Here is a 21494-nt window from a genome sequence, read left to right as displayed (position 1 = left end):
CTCCTAAGGATGAAATTTTTAGTTCCTTCCTTACCCTGAAGAAATTACACATTAATTAAAAACAAATGATCTTTTAAGAAGGAGAAAGCTATGCTCAGCAAACTCTTCAAGTCTTCATTAAGGGCCTCTTATGTGCTAGGCACTGGCTTAAGTGTGGAGGACACAGAGACAAAAACAAAACCTTCTCTACCCTCGCAGACCTTGCGTTCTATCAGGGGAAAGCACTAGGTACATAAATAAGTCCTGGGTGCTGTCAAAAATGATGAAAGGGACGATGTTAGAGAAACATGGTGAGACTTCTGCCAACTGAAGCAGAGTGAAGGGAGCGGACCTCAGAACAATTTTTATGAGACCTACAATATTATAAACACAGTGAACTTTGAAAGTCTGAGGAGGAGTGATGGTGTCCGAATGCAGATTGCGACGCATTTATTTTGCATATGATTGATGCTGGGATTTGTCTTTACTGATTATACATGTTTGTAATGAGATTTTTCTTCCTCTTGCTTTCTCAAGGTTTATAAAGGGAGGAGGCAGGAGGAGGCAGAAGAAAGAAGGTAGGTCTTTTGAAAAAAATTAATTAAAAAAAATAAAGTTGGGATGTGGCAGGGAGGGGCAGTACTACTCCCAGTATGGAAAACTCCCACAGAAACAAAGCAAGAAAACACAAGGGAAATTTGGGGGGAGAGAGGCACGTAGGTGACGTTGTGGGTCAGGTCTGGAGTCAGGAAGACCTGAGTTCAGACCCAGCCTCAGAAACTAGCTGTGTGACTTTGGGCAATTCACTTAACCTCTATTTGCCTCAGTTTCCTCAACTGTAAAATGGGAATAATAATAGCACCCATTTCTCAGGGTGGTTGTGAGGATCAAATGTGTGGCACGTAGTAGATACTGTATAAAGGTTAGCTATCATCATCATCGTGATCATCACCATTGTTATTAGAACAAGTTGGGAGATCAGAAAGGGTTTCATGTAGAAGGTGATGCTTGAGCAGAGTTTCAAGCAACTTTAAGAGGTAGAGGTGAGATCAGAGAATAGATGTGGATTTACTGGTTTACTAAAAACTTTACTAAGATCAGAGGCCAGGAGTCACGTTAACATGCTTAAAGGATAAGACAGGTTAGTTGAGAGGGATTTAGGCTGACCCAATGGAATGTGGTATTAGCGCAGTTTATGGTACAACGCTGGGAAAGGGCCTAAACTAGAAATGTAAAATTTCTGACACTGAAAGGAAAAACTTACTTTTAAAAACATTGAACAAAAAAAAGAAACTGGGGAGAAATGGAATGGGGCAAATTATCTGTCATAAAAGAGGCAAGCAAAAGACTTATTAGTGGGAGGATAAAGAGGGGAGGTGACAGAAAAACGTGAAGTTTACTCTCATCACATTCCACTAAAGGAAGGAATAAAATGCACACTCATTTTGGTATGAAAACCTATCTTACAATAGAAGAAAGTGGGGGATGAGGGGATAAGCAGGGTGGGGGGGAGGATGGAAGGGAGGGCATGGGGAGGAGGGAGCAATTTGAGGTCGACACTCATGGGGAGGGATAGGATCAAAAGAGAGTAGAAGTAATGGGGGACAGGATAGGATGGAGGGAAATATAGTTAGTCTTATACAACACAACTATTATGGAAGTCATTTGAAACTACACAGATTTGGCCTATATTGAATTGCTTGCCTTCCAAAGGGAAGGAGTGGGGAGGGAGGGAGGTAAAGAAGTTGGAACTCAAAGTGTTAGGAACAACTGTCGAGTACTGTTCTTGCCACTAGGAAATAAGAAATACAGATAAAGGGGTACAGAAAGTTATCTGGCCCTACAGGACAAAAGAGAAGATGAAGACAAGGGCAGAGAGGGATGATAGAAGAGAGAGCAGATTGGTGAAAGGGGCAATTAGAATGCTTGGTGTTTGGGGGGGGAGGGGACAAAAGGGGAGAAAATTTGGAACCCAAAATTTTGTTAAAAATGAATGTTAAAAGTTAAATTAATTAATTAATTAATAAAAAAAGAAACTGGGGAAAATTGAAATACATATACTTTAAAATCCTTTTTTTAAATTTAAAGTTACTGTTTTTGAGTTTACAGATATATTATGTTTTGTATAATTAGAAATATTAAAGCTTGGGGCATGAGAAGACAGATTTCTCTCTAAGGCCTTCATGTCTCTAAGTGACATGGTGGTCACTTAGAATAAGGTTGACAAAGTGCAAAAGTTCTGACTTTTTTTGGCCTTTGTATCCCTTGCTTTTAAGTAAACCTTCCCATATTCCCTATTCAATATAAAAGGAAATGCATTCTAGAGTTAACCATGCATTTTCTTAAGAAATAAAATAGATTAATTTTTCATAAAGAAAAATATATTTTGTCTATGATGCTTTTTTTAGTAGCATGAAGTTGTTAAGAGCTTATCAGCACACAAGCAAAGAAATTAAATCTGATTGTTGATTTTGCTTCTTGTTGACCTGAAAATTTCATTCTCAGTATAGTTTTTGAAAGAAATATCTTCATGTCATGTTCTTATTTTGGATTTGATTGAGAATAGGACTGAGAATCCTAATTCACAGAAAATGGAATTAAAGCTTTGTGAGCATGTTGTAAGAATGGGAATATATTTCTCCAAGAGCACGCCAAAAGTTTTGCAACTTCATTGATTGGAAATTAATTTGGAGTTTCTGTTTATTTCATAGACTAATCATTTTGTTTTTCACTAGATTATCACTGATTTTTTTTCTAATTCATTATGAAAAGTCATATTTCTTTCATTCGAGTTTGGTCAGTAGGAATTAGTGCTTCAGCTGTCTCTTTCAACTTTTTCAGATGGGCCCCAACACTCTTTCCTTACCCACCCTTTTCTCAAGCTTCTCTTTCCAATTCACAAATTGTTTTTCTCTAACACTATTACTTTTGGAATATCTCAGTAGGGTAATATAGTTCATTTACCCAGAGTCCCATGACAAAATAACTCGTTCCCACTTGAGTGCATGTACCTCAGATTGAGAACCCCAGGATTTACCCAGAATCCCTTGACAGTGTCTTGTACCCCATTGAGTATCCCAGGTTGAGAACTTCTGGCATAGTAGGTCTTAGCTTCTCAGATATTCTGAGCTCTAGCTCTACCAGTTATTAAAAACTTTTGCTACCATGTGTTGTGTGTGTGTGTTTGTCTTTCGTTGCCAAAGAAGACCATGCCATCAGAGAAATAATGACATGACTTACACTTGACTTTGTTTTTTGAGTGAGGGAGGGCTGTGCAGGTCACCAGCCTCACTTCTCCTCCAGAGCCATCTGAATCCAGTGACCAGATATTCATCAGGATGACTGGAGATGACCTAGGATGAGGCAGTTGGGGTTAAGTGACCTGCCCAAGGTCACACAGCTAGTGAGTGTCAAGTGTCTGAGGTGAGATTTGAACTCAGGTCCTCCTGACTCCTGCACTGGTGCTCTATCCACTGCAGCACCTAGCTGCCCTATCATATGGTACTATTTGGTAGTATGGTCCTCAAGTGTACTCAGTAAGATAACTATTCTAGAAATGAATTGAGTGGTAAATACCTGATGAAGCTTTTTGCTCTCAGGCTTGTATTTTCTCTCAGTATCATCTGCTAGTGATAATCTTTAACTATAGACAGAAGCACTATTCAAAATGACTCAAATATCACTCACTTAAAACACCACAAGATCAGGAATTACAGTACTAGAATTTCTGTTGCAAAACAGGTTTTTTTTTAAAAGTATACAATCAATTATTTGTGATTCGTGATTACTTTTTTTTTTTTTAGAATTAAGCAGTAGAAACAGTTGGGGCTTGACTTTTGTCTGTATGTTCGGGAGGCTTCATTCTGGGTAAATCTTGTCGGTCACATGGAGAGTACGTGTCTTCAGTTATGTCAGGAACTGTTCAAGACCTATTGAAAACAGAGGCAAGAGTAAAAACTGAAGGTGCGGAACTTTGTCTCTTATCTGGGCTCTGATTTGTCACATAGTAATCCAGCTGACTGTGGTCTGGAGCCCCAGATTGGAGGGAAAGGTCAGGATGAAAGTTTCCTTGCTACGAAGTAATCACAATGGATTCCTTGGATTGCCCCAGTCATGAAAGTTATTTAGCCATTTTATAAAGTCAGGGCTTTGCTTCAGAAAGGTATCACATTTCTGCCTTTTAATGTCATAACTGAATTCACAGAAATGGCAATGAACAGTAATCACTTAATTCGGAATCTGTTTAAGGACGAGTCAGTGGGTTTGCTGGCAGTGTGTGTTGATTGTGAGCACTGACCATACTCCAGTCTGTTGGCCAGCGTGCTGGAAGTACAAGACTCCAAGTCTCGTGTCAGAATGAGAAAGCTCATATGGCATGACCTCTGAGGTCATTCTGGAAGAAAAAATCTAACCCAGGGTAGGCCAAGACTGAGGATAGACCACATACAATTTTATCCTGTTGAATCCTGGAGCAAATGCTTCTAGTGGTTTCCTGCAGAGGGCTCCCCTCTAAGTAATAGTGAACTTACCTTGTCCTTCTAATTGCTTTCAGTACAATCTTCATGGTTGGGGTGTCTGAATTCAGACACACTTGTTCCTTACTGTCCTTCACTGTGCCTCTGTAGTGAATAAACCATAGTGAAGAATTTTTAAAATTGTAGCAGTGATACTGGAGCAATAATGGGACTTACTGAACACCAGGCTTTGTGGGCAGTGCCCTGGAAAATCTGAGGTCAGCCTCTGCCCCCTAGTTCATTGAGTGACCTTAAGTCAGTCTCTAAACTTGCCTCTGCTGCAGTGTCTTCCTTTGTAAAACAGGATGATGATTTTGACTTCAATTATAAAGCAAGCTGCAGGTAAGCAAGATTTCCATTCAAAGGATCCTCATCTGCTTAGCCTTCCTTAGTATGGTCTTTCCTTTCAGAGCTGTTGGATTTCTCCCTTCATTAAAAACTAGGCAGTGAGGACTTGGAAAAGCACTCAGTAGTGTTATTCCTGTAGATGTGAAGAGAAATCCTTGTGCTCTCTACCCCCCTCCAATAACTTCCATAGCAAGTTTATTTGTTCCCCGTCAGAACAGTTCATGTTTCACGTTATTAAGGCCCCTTTCCTCCCGAAAAATTGTCGTTGTACCTTATGTTTTTCAGCTAGAAAAATAGTGTAATTAAATGGACATTTGTTTCAGAGAAAAAGCAAATTTTAATAAGAAAGCAATAAATTAAAAAATATCTTTTTCATTTACATATTTCGGTGGCTTTTTTAGGACAGGTTTATCCACATCATAGCCAATGCTCTTCCTTTTCCTTATAGAAGGTTCCAAATCATCACAAATGAATCTTTATTAATTTTTCTGATCATTTGGGGAAACATTTGATTCAATCCACATCTCAGGGGGATACATCTACTTACTGTACAGTATGTTTTCTAAGGGCAAAATGGTGTGGTATAACAGGAGACCTAGAGTCAGGTAGATCTGGGTTCAAATTATACCTTGACCATAACAGTCACCCTAACCTCTCTCTGTCATGGATTCCTCATTTATAAAATTGAGGTGATAATATGCCTTAACAAGCTTGTTGTGAGGAATGATCAAGTGAGATAAAATAAGTAACGTGCCTTGCAAACATTAAAGTTCTCTATAACAATAAAGATAGCTAGCATTAATATCTGGTATCTAGATGAAGGTCAGTAATTGTTTTTACTTACACAATCTCAGGGCGCGGACATAGAGTACTGGGGAGAATCACATCCAGTTTCTCAAAAGATTTCAGGTTGGCAATACTCTTATTAACTTGTGGGCAGCGACAGCTGGTGCTTGTGGCTGGTGCAGGCGCTGTGGAGGAGAGAGGGGAGGGCAGTTTAAAGGGTTCAGTCCTTGTAAATCGAATAACAAGCCCTCTCCCCCCCACTAAGCCAGAACCCCAATTCCTGTCCCAGAAATATTCAAGATGTGCGAGGCAAAAACCTCTGAAGGAGCTACCTTCTAGAAAAAGAAGCGTTAAAACCACAGGGTCCTGGTTCGTTGGAGTATAGATACAGAGCTGAAAGGGACCTTAATAGTCTCAGATTCATTCACCTCATTTGGACAGGGAGCTGGACCTGCCCTAACAGGTTGTGACCATTTTAAGAATGAGTAGAAATGGTCAGGTAAAAAAGAATCTCATTCTCTTCAAATTATAATTTGCCCACTAATTTCCCTGCTAGTGTGGCTTACTTCAGACCCCGACCTTCAGTCAGTTGAACAAATAACCCTGACCCTGATTCTGTCTGAATCCTGATTTGGGTCTGTGTTCACTCTCTCTGGGTCCTCTGCTTTTGTTAATCATATCCATGTCCTTACCTTTACCTAAGTCTTTGTTGTAACCCTCTTGTCTTAACTATTTTTCTGGACCTGACTTCTGCCCAGTGACAAAACCTCAACCTGACTTATCTAAAATACCCTTGTCTAGGTTCTTACCTCTGCTTTTCTGACCATGTCTCTAAGTCTCATCTTAAAATGAGACTAAAAATATTGCCTGTTTGATTTCTAATGCTGTGAGAAGGGAACTGGAAAACATCGTTTCTTGTTTGCGTCCACAGTAATACTCATAGTTTAGTACGCAGTACTATCTGTGACTTAAAAAATGCATTCTTCTCTATGTTCCTTACCTTGAGCCTTAGTCCATGCCAGCAGGGTGTTACAGAGGAGGAGGAAGATAATACTTCGGTTCATGGTAACGAGATTGGATCAGATATGGTATTGTTGAGGTGTCTCTGAGGGAGTGAGGAATTTTTCAGTGCTCAGGCTGCTGTGACTCGGTATTTATTTGCTAAAGTTCTTTTCCCTCCTTAATTCTGATTAGTCTGTGTTACAGTTAACTGAGCAAAATTAACCATATAATGGTTTGTGGTTGGGAAAGGTCTCAAGTTACAGAACAGCAGGTTATTATTTTTATTAGCTACTTCTTATTCATGAAAATTCTCATTTTACCCCCAAAAGAATACATTTTGTTTTACTTTCTCAGAACCTGGAAACTACTATATGCAGAAATAGGTTAAGGATAATAATTTTTATCCTTATTTCAAACTATTTTCCCCTTCTCTTACCCCCTACATGCGAAAGATCAATCAATCAACCATGTATTCAGTGCCAACCTTGTGCCATAACCAGGGCAAAATGCTGGTAATGCAAATACAGAGAATGAAATACTCCCTCTGTGCAAAGTATTTACATTCTAATGGGGGAGCCAAGAAGTACATTTTAATGTATATGTATATAATATAAATCATAAACATAAAATTAGTGAATACAAATAAAAACAAAGCAATTAAGGTAGTTTGGAAGAGAGGACACTAATGATTGCTGGGATGAGGAAAGTTTGGGGTTTTTTTTCCATCCTAGAAGCAATAGAAAACCACTATGTGGTTTTGAATAAGGGAGTCACATGGTTAGATCTGTACTTAAGAAAAATTACTTTGGTAGCAGTGTATAGGATGGAGTAGAATGGTAGAATGAGAGGCTTGAGGTCTGGATAGCAGATTAATTCTTAAGTTAAAATCCTTAATACTTTATTTCTTCAGTGGATCCATCTCATTAATGTTGGTACCTTTTTTGATGATGTAGCAAAACCAATCATTTATTATGTGCCAGGTACTAAGGATATAAAGACAGAAACAAATCCGTCCTTTTCCTTAAGTAGCTTGACTACACACACACACACACACACACACACACAGAGAGAGAGAGAGAGAGAGAGAGAGAGAGAGAGAGAGAGAGAGAGAGAGAGAGAGAGAGAGAGAGAGAGAGAAACTTACTTTTGGGCAGGAAGATTTTAAGAGATAGGTAAGGAAGTAGAGCATTTGGGGGAACAATTTATGTCCTTCCAAAAGTCACAGAAGTGGGAGATGGCCGCAAATAGACTGATTTAGTTTGAGTGACATGATTGAATTAACAGGACATTCAGATTTTAAGCAATCCCTGCTATCTTCTGTTGTACAGCCCTTGTCTATATTGTCCCACAAGTCAGTTAATGATATATTATTTTAAATTTTCAGGTGCAAATCTTTATTTCTCTTTTACTTGAATTGAGCTTAATCATTATGTTTCAGTCAGGTTTTTCTTGAGAAAGCATTCTTTTTTAACTTTTTAAAAAATTAATTCATTATAAACTTAAATACTAAAACTTAATTAAAACATAAGAAAAGAGGAAAGAAAGCATTGCATGGGCACAGCAGAACATTTGAGAGGATTCAAATGACACAACAATAAGTTTCCATTTCAAGAAAGCCTGTACAATAAATCCCACACTTGTGTTCGGAGCTGTCCAGCTTTGCTTCCTTGTAAGTTTTCCTTTGTTCTCTGCTGTGCACTTTTACTTTGTTCTCCGCCCCCCCCTTCTTCCCCCCCCCCCCCCCAGGCTACGTTAAGCACAGATACATTTTTATTTATTTTTATACAGATAAATATATACACACAAATATATATATATATACACATACACACACGTATCAAATGCATATGCATCTATATACATACACTAACATACATTCACATGTACTTCGATATCTATAATCATACTCATATATAGACATATACATTCATATACATTTATGTAAGACCACACTAGACTTGTTTGTCCTCTGTTTCTCTGTGGGTGAATAACATCTTTCTTGATAAGTTCAAGTCTTTCCACATTTTTCTGAGTCCACCAACTCATCATTTCCTAAAGCAATATTCCAACCTTATGCTGTCTAGTTATTCTACATAGTCTAAAGCAGTATTAATATGACTGATATATCATGTAGTTTCCCTATATTTCTCTTTTGATTAAATCTATTTTAACTTTGTCTGAGATCATAATTACTCTCCCTGTTTTTTTCCTAATAAATTCTACTCCTAATATTATTTTGTGTTTTATGTGTATCATTTATTTCCTATCCCTCCGGACTCCTCTACTTCTACCCCTATCTAGCCCTCCTATTATTTACCCAGTCCCCTCCCCAAGATGCCTCCCTCTCTACCCACCCTTTCCCCTTACCATCTTGTTTCTGTTTGAATCTAAAAGACTTTTATAGCCTTTCAGATATATAGTATTCCCTTTTAATCCCATTCCTATTAATCTACACACCCTTCTACAGCCCCTCCCTGTCCTATTCCATCACCCTGTTTCCCTTGCTGATCTTCTCCCCCTTCCCTATCCCCTTAGACTTTTCTTTCTTTCTGAATTTACAAGACTTATACTTTTCTAGATGTGTGTGTATTTCCCTCTTTAACCCATTCCTGATGAGAGTAGGGTTTCAGAACCACCAGCCCTCCTCCCCTATCTAATTTCTGTGTCAGTTCACTTTGTTTGTATAAGATAATTACTCATTTTAACTTTTCCTAGGTGGTATTACTTTAGAATCACATCATACTCAGGTCTACCCCAAACTTTCTTTTGAAATACCCAATTACTAGTAACAATCTTAGACGTACATTCTACATTTCCTCATATAAAAAGTAAACAGTCTGTCCTTATTGAGTACCTTGTAATTAATCTTTGATGCTTACCTTATATTTCTCTTGGATCTTGTGTGTAGAATTTTCTATTGAGTTCAGGTCTTTTTGCAATAAAATCCTGAAAGTCTGGCAATTCATTGAATATATAGTTTTTTTCTTCATTCAGGATTAGGCTTCATTTTGCTGGGCATGAATTTTCAGTTGCAACCCCAGTCTTTTCGTTCTTTGCTTTATAGTGTTCCAAGACCTGCAGCCCTTTCGTGTAGTTGCTGCTAAGTCTTGTGTGATTCTAATTGTGGCTCTGCCATATTTGAATTGTTTTTTTTCTTGTTACTCATAATATTCTCTTCTTGAGCTGGGGTTTTAGGAAATTAGCTATGATATTCCTGTAGGTTTTCTTTGTGGGATCTCTTTAAGGTAGTGATCAGTGGATTTTTTCTATTTCTACTTTCCCCTCTTGTTCTAACACTTCAGGACAATTTTCTTTATTTTTTGTATTATTGTATCAAGATTTTTTTTTTGTAGCTTTCAGGTATTCTGATTATTCTTATGTTTTCTCTTCCTGATCTGTTCTCCAGATTAGTTGTTTTTCTTATGAAATGTTCCACATTCTCTTCTATTTATTTATTCTTTATATTTTATTATTTCTTGGTCTCTATAATTCTAGTTAAAGATCTTTCCCTGCCCATTAATAGGCCTCTGGTAGAGCCAATTAAGGGAAGCTTGATTAAGGGAGGCTTGTTTTGTAGGAAGGTCCATACCTTTTGTTAATTGTTAATGAGGGACTGGGTCACAAGGGTGATGATGCCCTGGAGGGCATCATCACCCTTGTGACCCAGTTCAGATGCCAGAGGGTTCATATGCCATATGAGACTCTGGGTAGTCATTAAGGAGCTCTCTCCCACCCCCTTTCCTCCCCACCCTCCTTTGAAAACCCCTACGTTGGTGCTTCTCTCTCTCTGGTAACTATATATGTACGTAATGGTCAGACAATTGGCTCTGTCTGTTGATATGTGATGTATGTATTGCTTATGGTCAGACAGATAGAAGCCCTGTCTGTTGGTCTTTATTTCTCCACTTGTATTTTCTCTGTTGGTATATGTGATTAAAATAGATTGTTGATCCCTCCAAAGTTGCTTTCCTTTTAGAAAAGAAGATCTGAGAATCTGTGCTAACAGGCCATCCTAGATATGTTGGGGTGCTTGCTGGTACAGTCTCTTATAACTTGGTTGGCTTCCCCTTGCCCAACTCCAACAAGGAGTTGTTTTCTTCCTTAAGATTTGGGATCTCCTTTTCCACTTAATTAACTTTCTTTTCATAGTCTTCTTGTTTTTCTTGGATCTTTTTAAAGGTGATAAAGATTTGATTTATTCTTCAAATGTAATATCTTTCAGTCCTGATTCATTTTCTGCTTTGTGCATAGGCATAGTAGAAAGGACACAGAATTCCAAGACAGAAGATCCAAATTGAAAGTCTAGTTCTGCTACCTAATACCTAGGTGGTCTTGAAAAAATTACTTCATGTCCATACACCTCAGTTTCCTCATGTGAAAAATGAGGCAGTTGACTGAAATAATTTTTGTGGTATCTTCAAGCTCTAACTTCTATGGCTAGATGAAATTCTGCCTGTGAATGTGATTTCCAGCAAAGTATTCACAGAAAAATTCTACTGGGACAAAATAATTGGGATATCCCAAAGAATATTTCACAGGTGTTAGGTCCACTTCTACTAAACATAACATATGAAAATCCAGATTTATACTGACTTGATTTGGTCATTATTTTCTTTTTTCTAATTTATTTATTTATTTTTAGTTTTCAACATTCATTTCAACAAGATTTTGAGTTCCAATTTTTCTCTCCATCTCTTCCCTCCACCCACTCTGACAGTGTGCATTCTGATTACCTCTTCCCCCTAATCTGCCCTCCCTTCTATCATAGCCCTCCCTTGTCTTATCCCCATCTTCTCTATTTTCTTGGAGGGCAAGATAGATTTCTATCCCCCATTGCCTGTATATCTTATTTCCCAGTTGCATGTAAAAACAATTTTTAACATTCATTTTTAAACCTTTAAGTTCTAACTTCTCTCCCTTCCTCCCTCCCCACCCATTCCCACTGAGAAGGCAAGCAATTCTATATAGGTTATACATGTGTAGTTATGCAGAAGACTTCCATAAAAGTCATGTTGTGAAAGACTATATTTCCCTCCATCCTAGCCTAACCCATTTATTCTATTCTCTTTTGACCCTATCCCTCCTCAAAAGTATTTACTTCTCATTATGCCCTCCTCCCATTTGCCCTACCTTCTGTCATCTCCCCACACCCCCACTTGTCTCCTTCTCCCCTATCTTCCTGTAGTTTAAGATAGATTTTCATAGCAAATTGAGTATGTGCATTATTCCCTCCCTAAGCCAAATGTGATGAGAGTAAGATTCACTTTTTCCCTCTCACCTCCCCTCTCTTCCCTTCCATTGAAAAAGCTTTTTCTAGATATCATTCCTTCCTATTCAGATCACTCTGTGCTCTCTGTCTCTCTGTGTCTCTTTCTGTGTGTGTGTGTGTGTGTGTGTGTGTATGTGTGTGTGTAATCCCTCTAACTACCCAGATACTGAGAAAAGTTTCAAGAGTTATAAATATTATCTTTCCATGTAGGAATGAAAACAGTTCAAATTTAGTAAGTCCTTTATGATTTCTCTTTCCTGTTTACCTTTTCATGCTTCTCTTGATTCTTGTATTTGAAAGTCAAATTTTCTATTCAGTTCTAGTCTTTTCATCAACAATGCTTGAAAGTCTTCTATTACATTGAATGGCCATTTTTTCCCCTGAAGTATTATACTCAGTTTTTCTGGGTAGGTGATTCTTGGTTTTAATCCTAGTTCCTTTGACTTCTGAAATATCATATTCTAAGCCCTTTGATTCTTTAGATCTTGTGTTATCCTGATTGTATTTCCACAATTCTTGAATTGTTTATTTCTGACTGCTTGCAATATTTTATCCTTGACCTGGGAGCTCTGAAATTTGGCTACAATGTTCCTAGGAGTTTTCCTTTGAGAATCTCTTTCAGGAGGTGATCTGTGGGTTCTTTCAATATTTATTTTACCCTCTGTTTCTAGAATATTAGGGCAGTTTTCCTTGATAATTTCTTGAAAGATGATGTCTAGGCTCTTTTTTTGATTATGGCTTTCAGGTATTCCCATAATTTTTAAATTGTCTCTCCTGGATCTATTTTCCTGGTCAGTTGTTTTTCCAGTGAAATATTTCACATTGTCTGCTATTTTTTCATTCCTTTGGTTTTGTTTTATAATTTCTTGATTTTTCATGAAGTCATTATCTTCCATCTGCTTCATTCTAATCTTCAAGGAATTATTTTCTTCAGTGAGCTTTTGGACCTCCTTTGCCATCTGACCAATTCTGCTTTTTGGGGCATTCATTCTCTTCATTTTTGGATCTCTTTTGCCATTTGGGTTAGTCTATTTTTTATAGCGTTATTTTCTTTAGCATTTTTGGGGTCTCCTTTAGCAAGCAGTTGACACGTTTTTCATAATTTTCTTGCATCATTCTCATTTCTCTTCCCAATTTTTGTTCTACTTCTCTTACTTGATTTTCGAAATCCTTTTTGAGCTCTTCCATGGCATGCGACCAATTCATATTTTACTTGGAGGCTTTTGATGGAGGAGCTTTGACTTTGTTGTTTTCTGTTTGCATGTTTTGGTCTTCCTTGCCGTGAAAGTAAGATTCTATAGTCTGATTCTCTTTTCGGTTTTGCTCATTTCCCCAGCCATTTACTTGACTTTTGAGCTCTTTGTCAAGGTAGATCTCTGCTTCTAGTGGAGGTGTGGGGGGGTATACTGTCAGCCACTTGATGCCCCCACAATCTGTGGGCCTAGAGCTCCAGAAACATTTGCTGTCGCTGCCCCTGCTGCTACTGTGACTGCTGTGGGGTCCTCTTCTCCCTTCCCCTTCTCCTGCCCTGAGGTTGGGGCTGGACCACTCTACTCTCCTTCACTATACCTACAGGCTTTTTCCACTGACCTTCCAATTTGTCCTCAGCATTTTGGGGTCCTAAAGTGTGAAAACTGCCACAGGTGTGGAAGATTCAGTCTCCCCAAGGCCTGCTCACGCTGGACTGCCCCCTGCCCCCTGCATGGTGTAATAGACACTTCCCAGCAACCTTCTAGGCTGTCTTGGGCTAGAGATTTGCTTCACTCCATCATTCTGTGAGTTCTGTAGCTCTAGAATTTGTTTAGAGTCATTTTTTACAGGTATTTGACTGGGTTTGGGGGCAATGCTCTAGAAAGTGCATGCTGTTACTCTTCTTGGATTTTTTAAAAATTTCCTCAGTCTCTCTCATTTGATTTTTAAAGTCTTACTAAAATGCTTCTATATATTCTTTTTGGACTGGTAACCATTTGATGTTATTCTTCGGGGTAGGAGAGACTTTTATTGCTTCAGTATCCCCTTCTGAAGATGAACCCCAGTCTTCTCTTTTCCCATAGTAACTTTCTATGGTTGAGTTCTTTCTCCTTTGCTTGCTCATTTTTTTTTTTTAATTTGTAGCAGCTTATTATTGTAATCACCTCTAGTTCTGGAGTATAAGGGATGGTGCTTCTGGCCTCAGATCCTCTTTCAGTTCTCCCCTGTGGGCTGATAACAAAACCAAGAACTCTGTCCCCCTGTAATTATCCACAGCCAGTGGTGTCCCTGCCCCACTGCCTCTAACTCACAGGGTGTAGGCTGGTTCATTCTCACCCAGGGTCAAATGTCAGCAGCACAGCTGGGCCTGCCATCCCTTATCCACAGTGTTCCCTTGATCTTCCCAGGTTCAGATATCTAACTCCCCTCACTGTTCCTGTGGCTGGGGCTGGGGCTGCCTCCCAACCCATCTAGCCTCAGGGCTCCAGCTTTCCTGGGACCAAAACTCCTATCCTTCTTTATTGTCCCAGGAGGACTACTGTTCTGCCCCAACTCTTGTTTATCTTTACCACTCTATGCTTGCCCTGGGGAGCTAGTTTGTCTTGTTTGTGGGGAAATCTGGAGACCTTGGAATTTTTAACCTACTCCATCGTCTTCCTAGAATCCTCTCTGTCTGTTAATGATAAATATTAACCAGATACCACCATAGCAAAAAGATTTTCAGTCTCTTGTTCCTTGCTCTTGCTATATAAGTGATCCTTCTTTTTCCTCTTGGCCTTGGTGAGGAGAAAGGGCCACATTGTCATCAAAGATGGGAATAAAGGTAAATTGTCAAATCAGCAAGCATTTATCAGTATATGCCAGGCAATTTGCTTGGTGCTGGGGATACAAAGAATGGAAAAAATAGCTTCCCTTGCCTCAAACAAACAAACAAAACCTAGTCACTGCTTTCAAGGAGCTCAGAGTTTAACAGAGGAGACAACATGCAAATTGCTTTATATAAACAAGATATATAACATAAAATTGGAGATAATTTCAGTGGGAAATCTAAGATAAAGGAGGACAAGGAAAGACTTTTTGCAGAAGGTGGTACTTTGGTTGAGACTTGAAGGAAATCAGGAAAGCCAGGAGGCAGAGCTGAGGATGAAGACCTCCAAGGTTTGAGATATAGGCAAGAGTGGCATGGCACATGTCCTCTGGAAGGGTGCTGAATGGGAGATGGCTGTGAGAGGTTTCAGGAGACAAGAGAAGGTTGCGAGTAGCCTTCCTGGAGATTAATTAAGCAATTAAGGACAAGTAAAATAATTTTTTATAGGGGAAGGACCCAGTTGAAACTCAATAACAAATTTATAGTGGATTCAGTCAGATTGATTGCATGACTTAAGTGGATTAATGTAGATTTGGGGCTTGGCAAGGCATGAACAGAAATAGCACAAGTGGGCAAGAGATTTTGGAGTAGAAAAGATTATCGAGGTGACTTGGTAAATAATAAGATTGTCCTGAGAAGGGAGGTAAGTGAAGTCAGAACAAGGATGTTAGCCTGAGAGCATCAGCCTTCCTTTCCAGGCTTACTGCACTCTGTGTTCAGACAAACTGAATCACTAGCTGTTCCCTAAACTTGATATTCTATTTTTACCTCTGTGCCTTTGCACAAGCCACTACCTTTCCCCCCCTTGCCTTGAATGTACTGCCAGCTCAACCTTGACTTTCAGATTTCTTATCTTTCTTCAAAGCTCAGATCAAGTATCTCTCCTTAATTAATTCTTCCCTGATTCCCCTCAGTTGTGACAAGTTTTTCCTTCATCTTATTTTTCTAGAGGCTGCTAATCTTTCTCTTTTACCCCTTTACTCTCTGCTTTATGTTATCGGTGTACATGTGTCATCCCTCGTAGAATATAAAGTCAGCCAGGGCAGGGATGTCTTAATTTTTATTTTAACAAGAATTTATCAAGTCCCTGCTGTGTGGCAGGCATACAAGGAACTTATAGCCTCTGGGCGAAGACAATAATGTGTAAGGAACAGGAGTTCATTGTATATTTAGACTGCCTAAGGTGGAGGCACCTACATGGCAGGTGCCAGGGATTGTTGTTATCTTGGCCTACCATACATTTGAGAGCAGTCTTTTTCCACTGGCTGCTGGAACTACCTGCATCTTTAAATCTGAATGACTGAGGCAGTCTCTCTCCTTCTTGTGGCATCTAGGGGTGAAGGATTCAGTGACTTTTGAGGTTCCTTCTAGGTCTAGCTCTATGATTTTTGGTACTACAATTAATATTGATCAAAAACATTGAATACTATTTTAACAAAGAGGCTATAGTAACATTTAAAAACTATTGTACATTATGATTAGGAATGACAGGAATATAAAGTTATTTCACTGCTAGGTGAACTATAAACATAATATTGGTTTAGAAAAAAAAACACATGATTATAAATTTGCCAAAAAAGCTTTTTAAAAATATAAAATCCTTTTATGTTAATAATGCTTAAAAACATAGGAATAAGTGGAACTTTCTTTAACATCTTAAAGTATTAACTTCTCTCTAAAGCTAAGAGGTAACATTATTTATAGTAGAGAAATGCTAGAAAACTTCCCAATAAGATTTCCATTTTTAGCATGTCCTTAGCTTTCTAGACTTATATTAAATAACAAAGATAATAAGGACATGCTTAGGACATCAATAGCAATAAGTCAAGAAAAAGGGAATTGAAGGAATGAACATGGGCAAGGAGAAAATAAAATTATTCCTTTTTTGTAAATTATATTGTTTACTTAGAGAACACTTAAGATTCAACTAAAAATTAATTAAAAAAACAACTTCAGCAAAATACCAAATCTCAAAACCCACATTAATCAACTGTTATGAATGTTATCAATAAAATCCAGTAGGAAGACACTGAATAATTTCATTCAAAATAGCCACAGAATTATACAATATTTGGGAATCCACTTAGCAAGACATGCTAGAATTATGTGATTAGAAATAACTTTTTACGGAATTGGAGCAATATTAATTTCTCATATTTGAGCCATGCAAATATTAAAATAATAAATTCATTTTTATCACACCCCATCCTTCCAGAAGGGCCTGGCATGCTATGGTCCAAAGAGTTGGCCATGACTGAACAACTCAACAACAGCAATGCGATACTCTGTGTATATGGCACAGTGAAGTAGTTTAAGGCGCCTTATTGAAACACCACTACATGCTTATTGCTCAGTTGTAATTACTATGGATGAGTATAATATGAAATTTACTTATCTGACTTTTAATGGAAATGCTCTTCTAATAACCTACAAAATTAGAGTTATTCTTTTTTAATGATTAAGATACATGAATATAGAAATGAAATTTAGGTGTGAACCATTATTGAGTTTGCGTTTCTGACATTTGAGGGGACTTTTGTAAACCATGATAACACCTCATATATACTCAAATTCCCTGAGATTTGTGATCTCGTAATTTTTGGAATTCCTTGCAGTGATGAAAGGCAGTTCATTCAGGTCTCCCCACAGAGGCTTCATCCAGTACACTAGAGGTCTAATTTGATTTATCTGTGAGAATACCAGGGATATACTTTGGTTTGCCCATGTCATCTCCTTCTTGTCCTATGACCCATCCACCTTATCTTTCTATCAAACAATAACTTGATAATAACTTTTCCTCATGTTACTCTTTGAAGTTCCTCATCTTTTGTAACCTGTTTGCACCTGTCGGGTATATCTTCATTTTGTGAGATGCTGTGTGACATTGATTTTTAGTTCTTCAGAGGTACCTATTTAAGTATTTAGAATTTTAGTGTTGAAATGATGAGCCTTTGCTTTCATGAAAAGCTTAGAAGCAGTAAGAACTTTACAGTGTCCCCAAAGCAATGTAGACCACTCTCCACCTCCTGTTAAACTGTGGGTGCAAATCAGTGTTTACTCTGTACTGCATTTCTCGCATATAGTTTATATACTCCTGGACACGCTCTGTAGAATAGAGTGTCCTTAAAAATTCACGTTGGATTCTGGGCAATAGACATATCTTTATCTTCTCGGTCCTTACTGTGCCTGGATAGGTTAATCTCCTTGGAGCAATTAGATTTTTTTCCAGGATACTGTTAACTGTTTGGGGAATTGAATTAACATAATGACAATATATGAAGGAACTCATCATTCACAGAGAATCCCTCTTCAACTAGACTGTGCATTAGATCTGTTCTCCCACAATGACAGATACCTTTGCTGAGCATAATTTCTCTTTGTTTTATGCCTTGTCTGATGTTTATCATCAGAAGTTCTTTGAACAGGGTATTTCTATTCTATCTTCTAAGGAATTTTGAATGATTTTGATGTAGGAATGGGAAATATTTTGTTGTAAAGGAGCTTGGTAAGTGGTGATTTCTTTTACTAATTCAAATACTTTTTTCATGATCAGCAGTCAAGAAGCATTTAGATTTTCTGTCTTAGTTAATTGTTAGATAGTAATGGTGTGGTCCATTGGTGAATATCATTTGTTGAAGGTAACTTTTTCTGTTATTTGTCCTCATTGAGGATGCCCTTGACTGAAGGTATGTAGACTAGTATTAATAAGGTTAGAGGTAGTTTTTTCAATTCCTTTGGTATCTTCTGTTCCTTCAAATATCTTTTACATGGGTCCCTCAATATTCTCATAATCATTGAGTATATATTTCCTCTGCATATGCTTGGTCCAGTCTGGCTGCTTTTCAGCTGGAAAATTTTCTATAAAATTTTCTGTATTTTTATTTTCTATAAAAATGTTCTCCTTTATGAGCATATCTGGGGCTATGATGCTATAATGCAAGAGTGCTGGTTCCATTTTAAATGGATTTTGCAAATTTTTCCATTTTTATTCTGTTGTAGTCTTGAATGCCCTTGAAATGACTTTGCTTAGTTAGGTATCTTGCCAACCTTTCTTTAAACTAGTTTTACTCTGCACTACTTCTCTCCTGGTGGCTCACTTTTCTCTCCTTTGGAAGCTCATAATGTCATAGTCAACTCCAATTTCCTTCACTAAAAACAGGAATGAACTCCAAGAAGCTCATATCAAAAGTCAGTCTCCAGTGAGGAAGGCATAAGGCCTTTCTTCTTACGAAGCGTGGGGAGACAGTCTGCTGGTTGACATGGGGTGGAATGGGATCACTTGTGCATGCAGAGGAGTCTTCTTTGGCTAGTAGAAGGACCATCTGTTTACATGGGATGTGGGGGAGGGCACATGAGTGATTTGAGATAAGGAAGAGGGAGCTCTTAGCTAATGACTTCAATTTTTTTCAGTGAAATATGAACCAAGGTTCTCAGCTGATGGGATGGGGTGGGGGAGGAAAACCATGGGAGGTTTGAGAAGTGATGGAAAGGGTAGGAAAAGCTGTTGAGGTGAGTGGGATTATGAAGCATTAGTGTGTTGGAAAAGGATTGCCTTTCTTCAGACGTAGCTCAGTTGAGATTATGTAACTTACGTTTGTAGTAGACCTAGTTTACAGCATGACTTATTGATTTTTTTCCCAGGCCGTGAAGGTGATTGATGGTGAGAGTAATGCAAGACTGAGGTTTGGCAGGGCAAGATTGGTGATAGGTTACAAAAAGGTCATCAGATTTGATAGTTGTAAGATCACTGGTGACTTTAGAAAGAGCAGTTTCAATTGATTGATAACTATTAGAAGCCAAATTGCACAAGGTTTAGAAGTAAAGGGGAGGAGAAGTAGAAAAACCAAATGTCGGTTTTCTCAAGGAGTTTAGTCAAGGGAGGAAGACAGGTCAAGAACAATGCTAGCAGGGATGATAGGACCAAGTAAAAGGTTTTTAAGGACAGGAGAAATACGGATATTTTTGCAGTCAGCAAGGAATCAGCATATAGATAGGTAGAGACTGAAGATGAGTGGGAATGATAGTGATGGCAATCTGCTGGAAATCTACTGAAGGAATCAGGATCAAGGTACATGTAGAGGGGCAAGGAGAAGGCTGGCCTTTTCATCTGATAGAAGGAGATATAATGGGGAAAGATGGCTGAGTGAAATGAGATGAAGTATTGAACATAGGGTGGAGCTCTCATCTCTGGCCTTAATTATTTTTCAGTGAAGCATAAGATGAGGTCTTAAACAGAGAGTCAGGGAGAGACTTGAGGAGGGATCAAAAGGTGTATAATTGCTTCTGTGGTAAATGGGTAAGCTTATCAGTTAGAGAGATGTAAAAAGATTGCCTTGAACTATGTCTACTTGAGATCTTGTAAAATAAATTTGTAGAGTATCCTGTTTCATGATTTTCTTCCACTCTCCGCAGAAACATCTGAATAGAAGTGGATTCAAAAGATGGTGGGAATAATCCAAGGTTGCTATTTGGCAGGGTATGATCATCATTAGGATGAAGGGTTAAGGAATTTGAGTGTAATAACAGAGCATAGAGTTGAAATTATTCACCCAGACTTTGAGGTAGGGATAACCTAAGAAAGAATTGAAGGATGCAGGCGTTGGAGGTTTTGGTAAGGACTAAGAATGGTTTAGGGGTCTTAAAGTAGAGGAAGAAATAGAATGATATAAAATTAAGATTAGATAAAGGATTTCAGAATTTCTAAACCTGACGGTACAGGCTTAAATAATAATTCCCATTTTAGGTGGCTGTTTAGGGGAATGCTACTAGCAGCTGCTGTATACCAAATAATACCAGCATACAGGAGGTATAAGGCCAATAATACCAGCACACAGGAGGGCTGCTAACACAGGTTCTTGATCTGTTTTTAATAAAGGAGAGATAGCTTCAAAGGGGTTAGTAACTTTAATTAAACAATGCAAAAAGATATATAAATAGAAAAAAGTGAGTACCCAAGAAAGAATCCAAGAGACAGGGCTCCAACTGTAATAGAGTTGGATACATAATCCAATAGTATTATGTAATAGATACATAATCACTAGACCAGGGAACACCAACAGATATCTGGATTCACAAAGCCGGAGGGCCCGTTAACAATGGCTACCCAGAGTCTTGTCTGGCCAAATCACAAAGACATCGGGCAAACATTCTTTCCATGAATGAGCCCCAAAGTAAAATACCAACCTCCCAGTATATATAGTTTTCAGCTAACAAGCTCAAAGCCAGAAGGTGTGATAACCCACATGACTCAATGCCTAATTGGCTCAGTGCCAAAAGGTGTGAAAGCCTATGTGACTCAGCATGGAATGTATCGCGGTTGTGAACTGGACTGGAGCTCAAAGCAGAAAAAACATCTGTGATAGAACTACCTTTGTACCTTTAGACCTGGGAACACAGCCTGTTTCAAGGAAAAGGGAACATGTGGTCAAGTAGGTCTATAAATGGACAGGGAAGATCTTATATTCCTTCAACCTTTCACTGTTTTGTCCAAACGTAAACTATCTGTGGTAAAGCTAAGAACTAGATCTCCCAGCTCTGTCAGATTTTTATAAATACATTCAACTTGATGCTATGGTCCTTCTGTAGTCATGGAGCCTGAGGCAAGTGGCATAGTGTTAGAATCCATCCTTGCTTGAAGTATAGTCAGTCATGTTAGGATGTTTTTCTTAACTGATATTTATTGTGGGCCTTTCATTTCTATTTTGTAAACTGCTTTTTAAAGTTAATTTTAGTTAAGAATACTAAACACAGGACTTAC

General features: G+C 38.3%; 2 protein-coding genes across 9 annotated transcripts in view; one reads left to right on the top strand and one right to left on the bottom strand.

Moving 5' to 3' along the window:
• The window catches only part of ART3 (ADP-ribosyltransferase 3 (inactive)), a 129608-nt gene that overhangs the window by 4715 nt on the left and 103399 nt on the right, over positions 1 to 21494 (top strand). For all 8 annotated transcript variants that reach the window (XM_072624103.1, XM_072624108.1, XM_072624109.1 and 5 more), the window contains one exon: positions 517 to 557. The gene's annotated coding sequence lies outside the window, so the exon portion shown is untranslated. The remainder of the gene's footprint in view (positions 1 to 516; positions 558 to 21494) is intronic.
• LOC140514100 (C-X-C motif chemokine 10-like) lies at positions 3704 to 6829 on the bottom strand. The gene is made up of 4 exons (XM_072624122.1): positions 6628 to 6829; positions 5686 to 5812; positions 4509 to 4598; positions 3704 to 3908 (listed from the first exon to the last, which is right to left on the bottom strand). The coding sequence occupies exons 1-4, from the start codon at positions 6689 to 6691 to the stop codon at positions 3902 to 3904; spliced, it is 288 nt and encodes a 95-aa protein (XP_072480223.1). The 5' UTR covers positions 6692 to 6829; the 3' UTR covers positions 3704 to 3901.

This window comes from Notamacropus eugenii, chromosome 7, assembly GCF_028372415.1.
Source record: "Notamacropus eugenii isolate mMacEug1 chromosome 7, mMacEug1.pri_v2, whole genome shotgun sequence".
Lineage (NCBI taxonomy): Eukaryota > Metazoa > Chordata > Mammalia > Diprotodontia > Macropodidae > Notamacropus > Notamacropus eugenii.
This window is presented reverse-complemented; position numbering and strand designations above follow the sequence as displayed.